A 14,591-nucleotide genomic window follows, 5' to 3' on the forward strand; every position below is an offset into this window, starting at 1 on the left:
GACCACTGTCCACTCGCTAACTGTCCCTGCTGCTGCATGGGGTCTGGATGGCTCACCTGCAAGGTCTCCCTTGGGGGATCCTCCTAGTACCTGTCCCTACCAGCTGTGTCCTTTGCCATGGACTGGGGTCTTGTCCTGGATGAGGACTTACTGAAGGGATGCATGGAGGGAAGGGGCATGCCGGGGAGACAGGGAGGCGGGGTGGGCTGTGAGGGAGAGGGGCAGGTCTCAGAGCCTACCTGAACCTCTTGGTATTCTTCTCGGACACCCGGATGAAGAGCACGATGGGGTAGATCTTGCACTTGATCAGGTCTCGCACGCAGCTGATGCCTGCCTCCAGCAGGCAGTGCTTGTTCTGTGAATGCAGCAAGCCACCAATCAGCAGTGCCCCTTCCCACCCGCCCAAGCCTCTATGGTGCCAGGAGCAGGGCCCAGGAGCAGGGCCAGGCTTCACTGGACAGATGCCAGGGCCATGACGGTGCTGAGTGCCACCGGCTGAACCAGGGAGTAACCAAGGCCAAACCTGGCCTCTGTGACCGAGACCCTGCATGCCTGACGCTTCTCATGACCCTGCTGTGCAGGGTGATGCACTGGCAGGGACCAGGCCCCAGGATGGTTTCAACAAAACGCCAGCCATGCCAGCCGGTCTTCCAGGCTGGGGGACACTGGAAAGGCAAGGTGGGAGCCGGGGGTGGTGTGGTGGTGCACACCTGTAATCCCAGTGGCTCAGGAGATGGAGGCAGGAGGATCACAAGTTCAAGGCCAGCCTCAGCAACTTAACGAGGCCCTAAGCAACTTAGTGAGAACTTGTCTCAAAATTTAAAAGAATTCATGAAAAGGGCTGGGATGTGGCTCAGTGGTTAATCACCCCTGGGTTCAATCCTTGGTACCAAAAAAAAAAAAAAAAAAAAAGGCCAGGCTGGTGGGTAGGAGCCTCTGAAGGGCCCATGACAAAGGACAATCCAGGGCTTGCTGAAGGCATCAATCATCTCAGAACAAACACTAAATTCACATCTAGCTGGAATACAACTGCCCTAAGTGTGCAGTTCCACAACCTCGCACGTCTAGCATGCAGGGACAGGCACCCAGGCCCAGAGGCACCCGCAGCCCCATGCTCCCTCCTGGCCACTACTCATGTGCCCCTGTCCCCAGCACTGAATCCTGGGGAATGGGATTTCAGAGGCAGCACCTTCCCACGGAGGCCTCTGGGCTCCACTGCCTGCCTGCTTCCTCTGTGCTCTGCTGTCAGAACTTCCAAAGCTGCTTGGCCCAGACTTTATAAAGCACAGCAAATCCCCCAGGCTGCCCCAAAACTCAGCCTCTGCCTTCCCGTGGGGAGGGTGCGGGAGTAGCAGCCAGCTGGGTGGTGGCGCTGAGATCCTGGCTGGGCTCCTGTCCTGGACCCCGTGGGCCCATCCACCAGGGCTGAGCCCGGGCCTCGCTGCTGCAGGCTGAGTGCTTTCCTTCCATCAAGCACTGGGAGGGGAAAGGACTCAGTGCTCAGGCCAACGAATGAAGGGCGCCTGGCTCCCAGGGCCACACGGCCACCTTTGCTGCCCTGTCTTACACCTTGACATGCTTGCTCTCTATCCCTGGCCTTTGTTACTATGACCAGATGTGCATGTCCCCAAACAATGCAGATCAGCTCACTCGCACCAGGACACCACCGAAGACAGAAGCCGAGTCCAAAATACAATACAAGGAGAACCAGGGGTGGAGGAGAAGGCAGAGGGAGGGGCCGAGAGAGGGACGTGGGGAGGTGACAGCGACCTGCACCCACGGTCCGGGGCCGCCCAGAGATGACCAGGGTGCCCCAGGCCCGTGTAGCAGCCCAGCCCCTCACCTTGGCTGCCACGGCTTCGATGTTGGCGGGAACAATACATTCAAAGGTGTTGGGGTTCTTCTCCCGGGAGTAGATGATGGTTTCTGTCTTCTGCTTTTTGAGGAACTCATCTCTTGTGACAATATCTGCAGAGAGAAGGGCCAATCCTGAGGGTGGCACACGGTGGTCTTGGATGGATCAGTCTCTTCAGGCCTTGCTGTCCCCTCCTGGACTCCACAGAACTCGGTGTCTGGTCCCTCTCCGGCCACACAGTTAAATGACTCTTGTCTCCTTCACTAGACTGTGAAGCGACTTGAAGACAGAGAGGGTGTTCGGCTCCTCGACATTAAAATCCACTGCACAAAAGAGCTCAGGTGCTGGGTGCAATTCTGCCCAGCAGGTGCCAATCATGAAGAATCTTGCACATTGATTCATTTACCCATCACCTATCCATTCACCCACCTACCATACACCCATCTATCATCCATCCATTCATCCATCTATCTATCCACCTATTTGGCTGTCCATCCATCCACCTCATTTATCTACCCACCTACCATCCATCCACCCACCCATCACCTGACACCATTAAGGGGTATGGGGAAGGGGTATAGACAGGCTTCCTGGAAGAAGATAGGCTTCACCTATTTGTTGGGTGACCCTGAACATGTCTTTTATTTATTTCTTTATTTTTGGCAGTGCTGGATGTTGAACCCAGGGCCTTCTACATGCTAGGCAAGAGTTCTACCCTCTGGGCTACATCTGGAGTCCTATTTTTATTTTTTTGTTTTGAGACACTGTCAAGTTAAGTTGCTGAGATTGGCCTTGAACTTGAGATGCTCCTGCCTCAGCCTCCTGAGTTGCTAGAATGACAGGCCTGTGCCAAGGTGCCTGGCTCTAAACATGTCTAACTTCTCTGGGTCTCAGGTTCTCTGTTTGTGGAAGGAGGAGCATTAAGTCAAGTCCAGGGTCAGTCTGTAAACTTGGTACAGGAAGGAAGTTGAGTAGGAGAGGCCTGGCCCCTCTGCCCAATGAAGACACCAGGGGAAAGATGGAACATGTCTGCAGAGGTCAGGGCTCAGTGGGATCTTCAAATAGGACACAGAGCCTCCCAGTGGCTGGGGATCAGCTGATAAGTGCTTGGGGAGGGCTCTCCTCCTCAAGCCTGTCCTTGAAGGGGCCTGTCCCAAGGGTCAGGTGCACACCCTCAAAAGGCTGCAGGGCCCAACTTCTGGGCTTGGAAGGGAGGCCTTGCTGGGCAAGGAGGTGCACAGCCAGTGCTCAGAGCTGAGTGGACCCATAATGCTCCACCTGGGACCTATGCTGGGTGCTGCCTGAGGGCCAGCTCTATCCATCCATGAGCCTCTGTCCTCTGGGAGGAGCAGCTGCCATTGTCCTGGTTTTACAGATGAAGCAACAGAGTTTGGTACCTTATCCTGGATCACAGACAAGAGATGAAAGGGAGGCACCAGGGCTGGGGCGGGGACCGAGGCTCTCCTTAAGGTTGCAGTCTCTGTCTGCAAGATGAAGAGCTCTGGATGTGGAGACGGCTGCACAGTGTGGATGTGCTAGCAATGCCTCTGAACTGTGTGCTGGGAGACAGCTAAGATGGTGAGGTCTGTGACGTTAATTTAAGGAAGCCCTGGACATCTGACATTAACTGGTCCTGGGCAGGCCTGGACATCTGTGCTTTAAATACAGGTGACTCCAGCAGCAGATGCCATTAGGGCTCACCTGACTTGCATATCGTGAACTCCATGGCGCCCCCAGAGTTGAGCAGCTTCTGCACCAGCATCTTGGCCAGTATGGTGGGCGTGAAGAGGACGGGCCTGCGGCGCTCACAGTAGAAGGCACGCACCAGGCTGTAGGGGATGAGGCTGAGGCCCTTACTGAGCTCGCTCTCGGGGTCCATCTCTGGCAGGGGACAGGAGGGGCTGGCATCAGAGCCCCACCCTGCCCACCAGGGGAAGCGTAAGGGAGGCCCTGGCACCCCTGCTGGCCCCTTCACGGAGCCTAGGGGCCTCCTGGGGATGTCAGGACACCTGGGGCTGTTTGCACGGGCAACACAATGCTCCAGGAACTCAGGAACCTCTCCTAGGGAACCATGCCCCTGCGGGAGGTGGAGGGGTGTGGGACATATGCAATAGCCCTGGTTGTTTATGAGGTGGCCTGGTTCTGGAGGAAGGGATTGCTTTAGCAGATGGTCAGGGGCGGCATTTTGGAGGAGGGGCGTGGACTGGGACCAGGAGAAGAGCCAGGGCATGATGGCCCGGGCAGAGGGAGGGTGAATGCATGGGCAAAAGGGAGACCACCAGATGGCAGCAGGGCAGGGTCACTGAGCAAGACCTTGGGGTCTCTGAGAGCTCGGAGAGCCTTAGCCTGCAGGCAGAGTGACCACATGACCTCAAATCTGCCTTCTCCAGTCCTCTCTAGCCAGGGTGTGGGAGCAGAGCACAGCCCTAGGGACGGCTGTTGTAAAGCTAGCTCCAAGCAGTCTGAGGGCCCACTTCTTGAAACCAGAGACATGTCCCTTTCCTTTGTCCCCTGGCCTGGCCTGGTCAGCCTGGGGAGGAGCCCTGGCCTTTCCCTGATAACCTGCGGGGGAGCCTTGGCCTCCCTAAGTGAGGCTGGCCTAGCAGGGGAGGCAGTGAGGGGCTGGGGCTGGGCATGGGGTCCTGGTGGCCCCTCACGGGCCTGAAAAATGGCGAAAAGCACCCAGTGGGGAGAGGAATTGATCAACACATCCCAGCAAACACCTCCGATTAACATGGGCATCTGGGTGGACGTGACCGTGAGGTGGGTCAGCCACAGCTGAGCATGGAGGCATCCTCCCCAGAAGGCCGCTAGGTCCCCGCCCTCGCCCTGTGGGGTGGCAGTGCGCCTGCGCGGTGCAGACCCGGGGCTGGCCGGGCAGCAGGGTGGGGCCGGGCGGTCTCCACGCACCCTCGTGCTTTTCGGTCAGCAGCTTCGAGGCATCCAGCGAGGACCGGGCCAGGCTCCCCATAGGGCTCCCCGAGATGATGCGGACGCGCTCGTTGCTGTTCATCCGCTTGTACTTGTTTTCTGACCTGCTGACGAACTGCAGGGGCAGAGGGAGGGAGGGTGGGGAGAACCATCCCTTGGCTTGTGCTTTTGGCCAGACGGACAGGCAGACAGGTGTGCAAACCCCGGCTCGCCAGGGGCCCAAGCGTCCTTCCCCTTTAGAAACAGGACACACCCCGGCAGGTGGCAGGATCCTTCAGCTTTTGGGTACGTGCCCTTAGGCAGTGGGGAGATGCCAAGTTCTCCCCACTGTCTTGGGGCCCATCCCACCTGCCCCCGGGGACTCGGCAGGCAGCCCCTGCTGGCACTCAGGCTGGCCTGCTCCAGCTGCCGAGGAGCCCTGGACCCTCCCTCTCCCCTGACACTGTGCTCCCCACAACCCTCAAGCCTTCTGGGGAGCGCTGCTCGGTCCACAATTCCCAGACGCCCCAAGGTGAGCACAGAGGCAAGCTCACACCCTACTCCCAGGACTCCTTAGTGTCTTTCCCGCCCTTCCCTCTGCAGGGACACAAATCCAGGGGGGCTGGCAGCTAATTTCAGGTCCTTACAGGTGTGTGGACACAATGGTGTGCCATCTCACATCTTGTCCTTAGGACGGCTCAGACTGGGCCTCCTCCCACCTAGCTGTCTCTCTTCTAACCATTTCTGAGTCTTCTCTGTTCCAACATCAGGATGGAGCTGTGGGCCCCACCATCCGTCCCCTGGGGTCTAATCAGGCAGCGTCTCCACAGGAGTGTGTGGGTGCTACACTCTACTATCATTCTCTTTGCTTCTGTCAACTGGTGACAGAAGAAATGGTCACGAGGTGTGCTTCTGTATTTATGTGAAGTCACCTCTGAAGATATCACTCAGTGTATTGGTCAGGATTCCTCACATAATGATCTAGGTGAGAATTTTATTTTATTATTATTATTTTTTTTTTAGAGTTGTACAGGGACAAATCTTCTGGTCCTGAAGACCTGAAATGTTTCCACAAATGGATAAGATTTAAGAACCTGCTGGGTTTCCTCTTTATTCCTTGGCTGCCAGGATGCTCAGATAAATTTAATGCTCAATTTGAGGACCTGAACTGGCTGAAATATTTGGAATGATTTTCTTTTCCTAATACATTACTTCTGAGTTTTCTATTCAGGCTTCAACAGCCAAGTTGCTTAAGCTCCTTTTGGCCATAAGTTTCTTGAAACCTTTTTTTTTTTTTTTAAATAAAAATGGGAATTGCTTCTAAAAGAAGCAGAGACTGTTTACTGACCTGTCCCCAAGAGGGCAAGCTGGGATGGGAGACGTAAGGCACCGTGAAAAATTGCACGTGATGTAAAACCATGAAGCGCAGCTATTTGGGGACAGGCCTTTCTCCCTAGGGGGGGAGGCAGAGCCACAGCAATGACTGGAGAGTCGGGAGGCACCTGGTGACCCTCACCTGAAGCAGCTGACCAAAGAGGAAACTGGCTCTGGAGAGGCGGGGGCTGACCCGGGGGTCGCTGGTGGCAAGTGGCTCCTCGGGCTGCAGGGTGTTCTGAAATGAGTTTATCCATCAGTCAGACCCAGCCGGGCTTGGCAGTATGTGCAAGTGTAATGTCGCTGCAGAGAGGCAGAAACCTGTCCCCCAGCCCCATCCTTGTCGGGTGTCGGGGAGCAGATGGGGAGGCTCAGGGAAGGTGACCTGCTCCCACAGAGACTAGAGGCGCAGAGCAAGGGCACATTCCAGCAGCCACCCTCCTCCCCTTGAACGTGGGAGCCCAAGGTGGGCACAGGAGGGTGGGGCTCCTTGGCCCGGGGTGATGGTGTGTGTCCCTCCCTGAGGAACCCAGTCCCTGGATTCATCAGTAATGTCAGGGGACGCTGTTAGAACAGGTGGCCATCCCTGCCACCCCGCAGGGCTGCGCCACACCTACCCGGAGCGCCCTCAGGGTGTGGTGGGCGGTGTCCGGCTCATCTCGGCTGCCCCGGTGCATCAGTCGCTGCAGCTTGACCAGGAGCAGTTGCTGGGCCCTGGGGAGGCCAGAAGGAGGAACCTCAGGGGCTGGGACAGAGCGAGGGCCAGCTATGGCTCTGGAGTAGGGTGAGCCTAGCTCTGTGCGGGAACGGCCCTGTGGACCGCAGGGGCTGAGCCCGAGGAACCCCTGGAGAGCATGGGGCTGGTGCTGTGTGTGGACCATGTCTACAGGCCCAGGGCTCCTGTCTCGTCTGGTCTGCTGATGGCCACCTTGCAGGGCTGGCCTCAGAAGCTGTGTTAGAGCCTCAGGAGTCACAGGAGGGGACTGCAGTGCTGAGGCCTAAGAGGGCAGATCACACTGCTAAGGAGAGGATGGCTGTCAGGTTGTGGCCCATGCGACAGCAATGAGGAGTGATTACAGGACAGGGCAGAGTGTGGTCATCACAGACTGAAAGAGGGCACTGTGAGGCTCAGTGGAGGGCCAGAGCAACGTCCCTGTACAGGTGGGGAGCTTCCTGGAGGAGGGGCCCCACGGTTCAGCAGGCAAAGGGGAGGACTTTTCATCTGGTGGCCCAAGCCCCTTGCAGACGATCATGGCAGTGCCAGCCCTGTCCACGTCTCCCACTGGGCTGGGAGCAGAGGCCACGCCAGGCTCAGGACTCACCGGCTGTAGCTGGGTATGGTGCCTGTGTCCAGGTCATGGTCCGTGAAAGGGTCGACCCGGGCACACAGCCACTCGTGCCTGTCCTGGTACATGGTGTCCCTGACGTGCACGACGTCGTCACACCTCAGGGACATGGAGCAGGCGTCCAGCTGGCTGCAGATGTTCAGGTTCAGCCGGATGTAGAACGAGTCCCCCGAGGTGATCAGACCCTCCTCCATGTCTCTCAGTAGCTTCCGGTACCCTAAGAAGCAGACATCCCAAATGTGGCAAATTTACTTCCTGCCACCCCCCCCCCAACGATGTGCCTGTGTGGCACCCTCCTCTCAAGAGCTCCCGGCTGGGAAGAGCCCTACTCCCTGGGCAATGAGCAGCCTTGGCATTTATGGGTTTCCTTTTTTGTCTTGGCTGCTAGGGAGCTCAGAGCTACAATGTATGCCAAGTTGCAACAATTATCCATAGTAGCTTTCTGCTGTAATCTCCATGCCTTTCCCACCCTTATATGGTTCTTTTTTTTTTTAATTTTTTCCTTTTTTTTTACTGGGGATTGAACCCAGGGGTGCTTTACCACTGAGCTACATTCCCAATCCTTTTTGTTTCTTTTTTTCATTTTGAGACAGGGTTTTGCCAAATTTGCCATCTTGCCTCAGCCTCCTGAGTTGTTGGGATTGTGGGTGTGTGCACCATGATGCCCGGTTTTATTCTTTATTTTTTATGATGCATAACTTATATACAGTAAACCACATGCATCTTTAACTCAGTATATTTTCACAAATGTAATGTACAACCCTCTCTGTCAATACTTTTCCTAAGGTTTATCTTTATCTTGAATGCTATCACCCTTGCTAAGATGTACCTCATTTCATATCAACAGAGATTAATAGTATAAGTTCTTCTGGTTTAGCCACTATGCTCAATGTTATGTCTGTGAGATTCATCTGTAACGTCACAACATAGCAGCAGTGTACTGGCTGTATACTATTCCACACTTCCTCTTTTCTCCATTCTCTTGTGTGCAGTTTGGGCTATCATGAGTAACTGCAATGAGTTACTCTTATACATTGCTTTTGGTGGACATATGTACTCTCTTCTCTTGGAAGTCTACTTGGAAGTAGAATTATCAGGTAGCTACATATTTTGTATCTATATATTTTGCTTTGGTAGATACTGCCAATTGATTTTCTAAGTTGGTAAGACCATACTGCATGCCATTTCAACCTTATTTAAATGTCACTGTCCTTCTGAGTAAATTTTTGCCAGTGCAGTAAGCGCTAAGTGAATATCCATAGTGTAAGTCCATGATGTAAATCTCTAAATCGGCTCCACAGGCAGATGACAAATAACACGGCGGAAGCTAAAGCCGTTCTAACAGCCAGGCCCTGGGGAACTCATCAGGTATCTGCATCACAAATTCCAGGGACATCTCAGCCAGCTGGGTCAGCGTCCTGCTGAGTGGGCACGGTGGGGCCTGGTCTCACGCAGTGCATCTTGGAGCCTGCTGCAGTGAGCCAGCTCTGCCTGGAGTCCCAGGCTGCAGGACCCCCCTGTGCACAACTTTTAGGGGCGCAGCTCCCAGCGTGCTCTGTGGGGCTGCTGGCCAGTGCGCAAGGCACAGACTTTCTGTGGGGCTGACCAGGCCACAGGACCAGGGAGGAGCCTGTCCCATATGTGGGGCTACTTGGCCCTGTGTTTGGGGACAGCATCATCGACTCCCGCACTGGCAGGGCACTCTGGGAAGGGACGTGACAGCGGCTGGAGAAGCTAGATGTTTATGCTCTGCTGAAACATTCATGAGCCTGCAGTTAAAAATAAGACCCAGCTGCAGAGATAATCATGCAGGAAACCTGGAGGTGAGAGAAGAATTCAGACTCTGGGAAAGACAAAGCTGAGCTTACCCTGCCCAGGAGCATGGCCAAGGGGTGCCATGGTTTAAACCACTGGGGCTACACCAGAAGGGAGGTCGAGGCCCGCCTGCCCCGAGGCTGGGGGACCATGGACACAGGGCTGGGGGGCTGTGATGTGCTCCAGGGCCCTGCCTGGCCCAGCAGAGCCACCCCAGGGCTGTTACCTGTGGCACAGCAGGAAGCCCAAGAGATGAAACTTCCACCCAGCAGGGAGGGGCCAGCTGGACCAGGCTGGGCTGCCAGGTCCACTCTGATGGGCAGGTATCTGGAGGTACCCCAGGCAGGTCGTCTGCCCGTCCCTGCCTCCTCTCCAAGGCCTGCCCATCAGACCCTCTGATGGTGCTGGGGGGGGGGGTCATTCTTCCCACTGCACCTAAGAGCAAGTGGAGTGCTAGGGGGTGAGGTCACTCGCCCAAGGTCAGGGGCCTCGAGTGGAGCTGGTCCAGCCCAGACCTCACCTTCTTGGTTGACCTTGTAGTGCAGGGTGACTGGGCCACTGCACCTCTGGATGGTCCAGCGGGCCTCCTCCTTTGTGCACGCGTCCAAGGGGACACTCTGCCTCTCGCCTTTGATGCAGCCTTCCAGCTAGGTGGCAAAGACACGTGAGTGGAGTCATGGGGCTGAGACTGCTCTACACAGGACACTGGAGCACCCTCGCCAGCTCAGGGCCAGTGAGGGGGAGAAAGCATGAGGGGTGCATGCACCTCTGTTAGCTCCCGGGAGCACAGCGACCGACCAGCGAGGAGTGGGGAGGAAAGAGCTGGAGATCTTGATGGCATGGCCTCCTTCCCTCCAGCTCCCCACTCCCAGCTCCACCCAGGCCCGAGGCACCCCTGTCCCCTGTCCACCCAGCCCTGAGCACCCAGCCCCTCACCAGCAGCAGCTGGTGGCCCTCGCGGAGTCCTGCTTTCTCGGCCAGGGAGCCCGGCTTGACTGAGTGGATGAAGCTGCCGCGGGCGTTGCCCCCCAGCAGGGTGAGCTGGGTGATGAGGCTGTCGCCGTTCAGCGTTGTGTGCTGCACTGAGGGTCCAGGGCCCCGCATGTGCCCCACGGATGTGACCGAGGGCCGGAAGGGTCTGGGGTCAGGAAATGAAGTGGTGGTTAGGGTTGGAGGAGGGGGACCCTGGTGGCATAGCTGCTGGTGTCTGTCACATACTGGGTGTTGCATGTTGTGGCTCCAAGAGAGTTGCCACTGAAGCCACCTTGCTGGCCATGTCAAGTGAGGGCTTACCACTGGCCCTGCTGGAGACGGTGGCGCACGCCTGTCATCCCAGCATCTCAGGCAGCTGAGGCAGGAGGATCACGAGTTCCAAGCCAGCCTCAGCAACTTAGTGAGGCCCTAAGCAACTCAGTGAGACCCTGTCTCTAAATGACATACAAAAAAAAGGGCTGGGGATGTGGCTCAGTGGTTAAGCACCCCTGGGTTCAATCCCTGGTACCAAAGAAAGAGATGCAGAGCTGAGTTGCCCTCTGTGGCACACAGAGAGGGTGTCTCTGGTGAGACATTGTCCAGGGCCTATGGTGGCCACCCTGCCCTGCCCACTCCTCACCACCACAGGAAGAGCCCTTTGAGCCCTGCTCTCTGGGCTCCAGCAGGTCATCCTGGGCCCCAGGCAAGCTCTTCCTCTGTGGGCTTGGTTTCCCTCCCTGGACAGTCAGGGGGTCAGAGGGGGTAATTTCTGACTTGGGAATGCTGTGATTCTAGGACTAGATCCCAGGACAGGGGGTAATGCAGGTGGTGAGGGGGGACAGATCCTTATCCCATGCCCGCCCACACCCCCCCCCCCCGGCTTCCCCTTATGCTGCAACTATCCATACCTTTCAAGTGAGAATTTCCTAAACATGAGGTTGACCTGCTCCAGGTCGTAGGCATCTAGGCCTTCAGACTGGTGGGACGAGGAGGAGGAGTGGATGGACGGTGGACCAAAGGAGCTGCGCTCGTGACTGTCGTCTGCAAAGGAGCCAGGGCCCATCAGGAGTGGGAGCAGCCAGGAGGAGCCCGGAGGGCTGCCCCGGCCCCCTGGGAGGGCTGAGCAGGGGCAGGCCCAGGCTCTGGGGCACTCAGAGCCCCACAACCCTGCTTATGCCTCAGGCTAAATGGTCAAGTTCTTGCATCCTGTCCAATGTAGACAGTCCCCTGCCTCCAGGAATCCTCTCTTATTATGAAGCCTCACCAACTATCATTAGGAATCCTGTCTTGTGTCTACAAGGGCAGCATGCCATCCGGTTGGTAGTTTTACTTTGAAATTGGCTCCCTGGGTTTTCATTTTGGGGCCCTCCACCCCCGCTGAGGTCTCCGTATCACCCACCAGTATCACAGACTGTGGGACTGGGCTCCTCCCTGTCTCCCCACCTCAGCAGGACCCTGAAGAGCCCGGGAAGATGCCCACTCCACACAGCACCGGGTCACTGGGTGGAGGGATGCCTAGATCCTGCTCTGGGCTGATAACAAAGGCTCTCTGCATAGGGAATTTTTCCTGACACTGCAAAATACTTTGGACAGATGCCCAGGATTCTCTTCCCAGCGTCCCCTTTCCAAAACTCTTTCAATTCTTCTCATTACCCAGCCTCGATTAGGTGCTAACCTCTCTTTAACACTTGATAGCTTCTGATGGTCCCAATTAAGAGGGACCACTGATCTTTCGTTTTATCTGCTGGCAGCCTCCCCTGGCAAGGCGCGGAGGCAGGGTTGGGGAGCCCTGGAACAAAGGGGGCTGGCAGGGCACACCCGGAGGATTCTGAGCCATGGTCTCCCAGGCGGCCAGCTGTGCAGGGGCCTGGGGATGCCATCACATTTCTGGGCCTTGGCTCTGTCCCCTGCGAGGCCATCTCAATGCCTCTTGCTTCCCTTTCCCTGATGTTCCAGACTCGAGTTTGTGGGTCTGCGTCCATCCACCCAGCTGCTGCAGAGCTGAGACCACACAGTCTTGCCAGGCAAGGCCTTGGGGACTGGAGTCTGTATCCTAGGCACCAAGCACAGCCTGGTGAGGTGTGCTGGGCTGAACCAGACTTCCTGGCTGGGAGAGGTTGGCTTCTGGCAGAACCTAGGTCTGCAGCATCTACCTAATACCAGCTCTGCCCACAGGGCTGCTTCAGGACCATCTCACAGCCTGGGTACCCCATGTCTGCCTGCCTGTACCTCTACCTGGATGCTCACCCTCACAGTTCCAGCCCCCCTTTATGCATTTTGTGTAGGGTGGGAACAGCATGACATGTGTCTCCAGCCCGGCTCTACCTACTGCACAAGACGATCACAACTGTATTTCTGAGGACAGCAGCTGAGATGAGATCGAACTGGGCCGGGCGCGCAGAGCATGGCTACGATTCATGAGAACTATTCTGTAAAAACTCAGATCTAATTCCAACCCTTGCTTAGCACCTGGGGGGGCCCTGAATACCTACAAGGTAAGCACTAGACCTGGGCATTTCCTTGCCACAGGTGAGCTCACCTGATCTCCACGCCAAGCTTACTCTCTGAAAGCACTCCACACATTTCCTGAGGCCCTACTGTGTGCCAGGCAGACCTTGCAGGGGACCAGGTTGCTGCACCTGTGAAACGGCTCAGATCCGACAGGTACCTACCGTCCAGGTCCAAGGCGTCGAACCCGCCACTGTCGTTGTCTTCTTCGACTGTGCTGCGAGACACGGGGAGGGTTGGGGAGGGTAGTCGTGAATGTGTATGCAGGAGGGCCAGGGAGGGGGGAGGCTTCTGGAATGTTCTGGCTTTCTGAGAGGTCTTGGTTCCCAGAGGGCAGTATAGGAGGGAGAAGAAGATCAGCAGGCAGGTAAAAGAGATGGGCCAGGAACTGGGCTGGGAGGGTGGATGGCCCAGTATCCTCCAGCAGGTGAGCAGAGCCCCAGGGGCCCCTCCTGCCTTGCATTTCCCTCTCAGCCTTGGACACAGTGAGCACCTGACATTCCTTTGTGCTTGGATGACTCTTGAGAAAGCCGAGCACCCTCCAGATGGGAGTGGGTGGGCAAACCTCAACTGCCCCCAGCTCTTGGAGTAGATGACAGGTACAGGTGGCTCCCATGCAGCCGCCCCACATGGGTTCCCCAAGTCCCTCAAACACCTCTCCAAGCTGGATTGAGTACCACTGTGGAGACGGGTGATCACACAGCTGGGTGGACAAGGCTGGGGAGGAACCCAGGTGGTCTCTGGAGCTGCCAGCGCAAGTGGCTGGTGAGATCCAAACCCGGGTCCCACAGGACTGGGCTGTGAATCCAGCTCCTGGGGCCATGTCTTCCTCTGGGCCCTGCACCCCTGACACATGAGTGTGCTGTGTGCTGGCCTCGGCCTGACTAGTGACCCCTGTCGGTGAGTGCACCTCTACTGTTGTTTTCTTGGTCAAGGGCCCTGGTGAGTTTTGGGAGATAAAGAAGATGGGGACAAGAAGTGTGGAAGCCATTTTGGGGGTCTTTTGCTCTTTGGCAGAAAGAGCCCAAGCTCTGGGGTCATAGGACCTGATTTCGGGCAGCATGGGGACAAGGGACTCAGGCTTTGCCATCTGACAGTTAGCAGGTAGCCTTGGGAAGAAGGCTGCTTCCCTTCTCTGAACTGTGGCTTCCTCATCTATACAGAGGGTCCCTCCTGCCCACCTTTTGAGTTGGCTGCAAGGACCGCTAAGTTAGCGAGTACACAGTGGCCTGGAGATGACTGAGGAGCTGGCCCCTCCTCGAACTGCCACTCACCTGCGGAGCGGGGCATCCTCCTTACAGCGCCTGACGATGGAGTCGTTTCCCGGGGGCTCGGCAGTGATGGACATGATACTGCTGCGGCTTCGATGGGGCTGCTTCAAACACACGGCGCAGAGGTGTCATGGGAGGTGGGGAGCTGTGTGCTGATGCCTCCGCCGGCATCAATGTTATATACACAGGGACGAAATCTAACTCGGATTTGTTCTCCTCCCCAGCTCAGGCAGCACAGGCACAGCAAGCTGGTCCTTAGCGGCGACCTTGGCCAGAGGAGGCCTGTGCTCGGCCCGCGGCGCCTGCTGAGCTTGAAGCACATCTGCTCTCACATCTGCTCACGGGAGGATGCTGGCGGGAACCACAGAGGCTGGGAGGCCAGGGCGGGGCCTCACGACCCTGCATAGACTGAGCTCCGTGTCCCCGGATTGTGCCTGCTCTGGACATGATGATGATTGTGGGCTGGGGAGGGTGGGGACAGCTTGGGGGTGACCTGGGAAACCAAGCCAGCAGGCTTCTGGCAAAGGCTGCCTCAAATAT

At 56.8% G+C, this 14,591-nt stretch overlaps 1 protein-coding gene across 1 annotated transcript in view; it reads right to left on the minus strand.

Moving 5' to 3' along the window:
• Positions 1–235: 235 nt before the first annotated feature.
• Positions 236–14,591, minus strand: part of CARD11 (caspase recruitment domain family member 11) — a gene marked incomplete at its 3' end in the record, with an annotated part of 108,141 nt that continues 93,785 nt past the window's right edge. Inside the window, exons 14-25 of the mRNA XM_081300267.1 lie at positions 14,055–14,155; positions 12,945–12,997; positions 11,181–11,313; positions 10,237–10,438; positions 9,821–9,947; positions 7,462–7,702; positions 6,757–6,853; positions 6,282–6,377; positions 4,766–4,901; positions 3,557–3,736; positions 1,844–1,968; positions 236–355 (exon numbers count right to left, since the gene is read on the minus strand). Of these exons, the coding sequence (XP_081156393.1) occupies positions 236–355; positions 1,844–1,968; positions 3,557–3,736; positions 4,766–4,901; positions 6,282–6,377; positions 6,757–6,853; positions 7,462–7,702; positions 9,821–9,947; positions 10,237–10,438; positions 11,181–11,313; positions 12,945–12,997; positions 14,055–14,155 (1,611 nt within the window). The remainder of the gene's footprint in view (positions 356–1,843; positions 1,969–3,556; positions 3,737–4,765; positions 4,902–6,281; positions 6,378–6,756; positions 6,854–7,461; positions 7,703–9,820; positions 9,948–10,236; positions 10,439–11,180; positions 11,314–12,944; positions 12,998–14,054; positions 14,156–14,591) is intronic.

This window comes from Spermophilus citellus (assembly GCF_964194105.1).
Source record: "Spermophilus citellus genome assembly, chromosome: 6".
Lineage (NCBI taxonomy): Eukaryota > Metazoa > Chordata > Mammalia > Rodentia > Sciuridae > Spermophilus > Spermophilus citellus.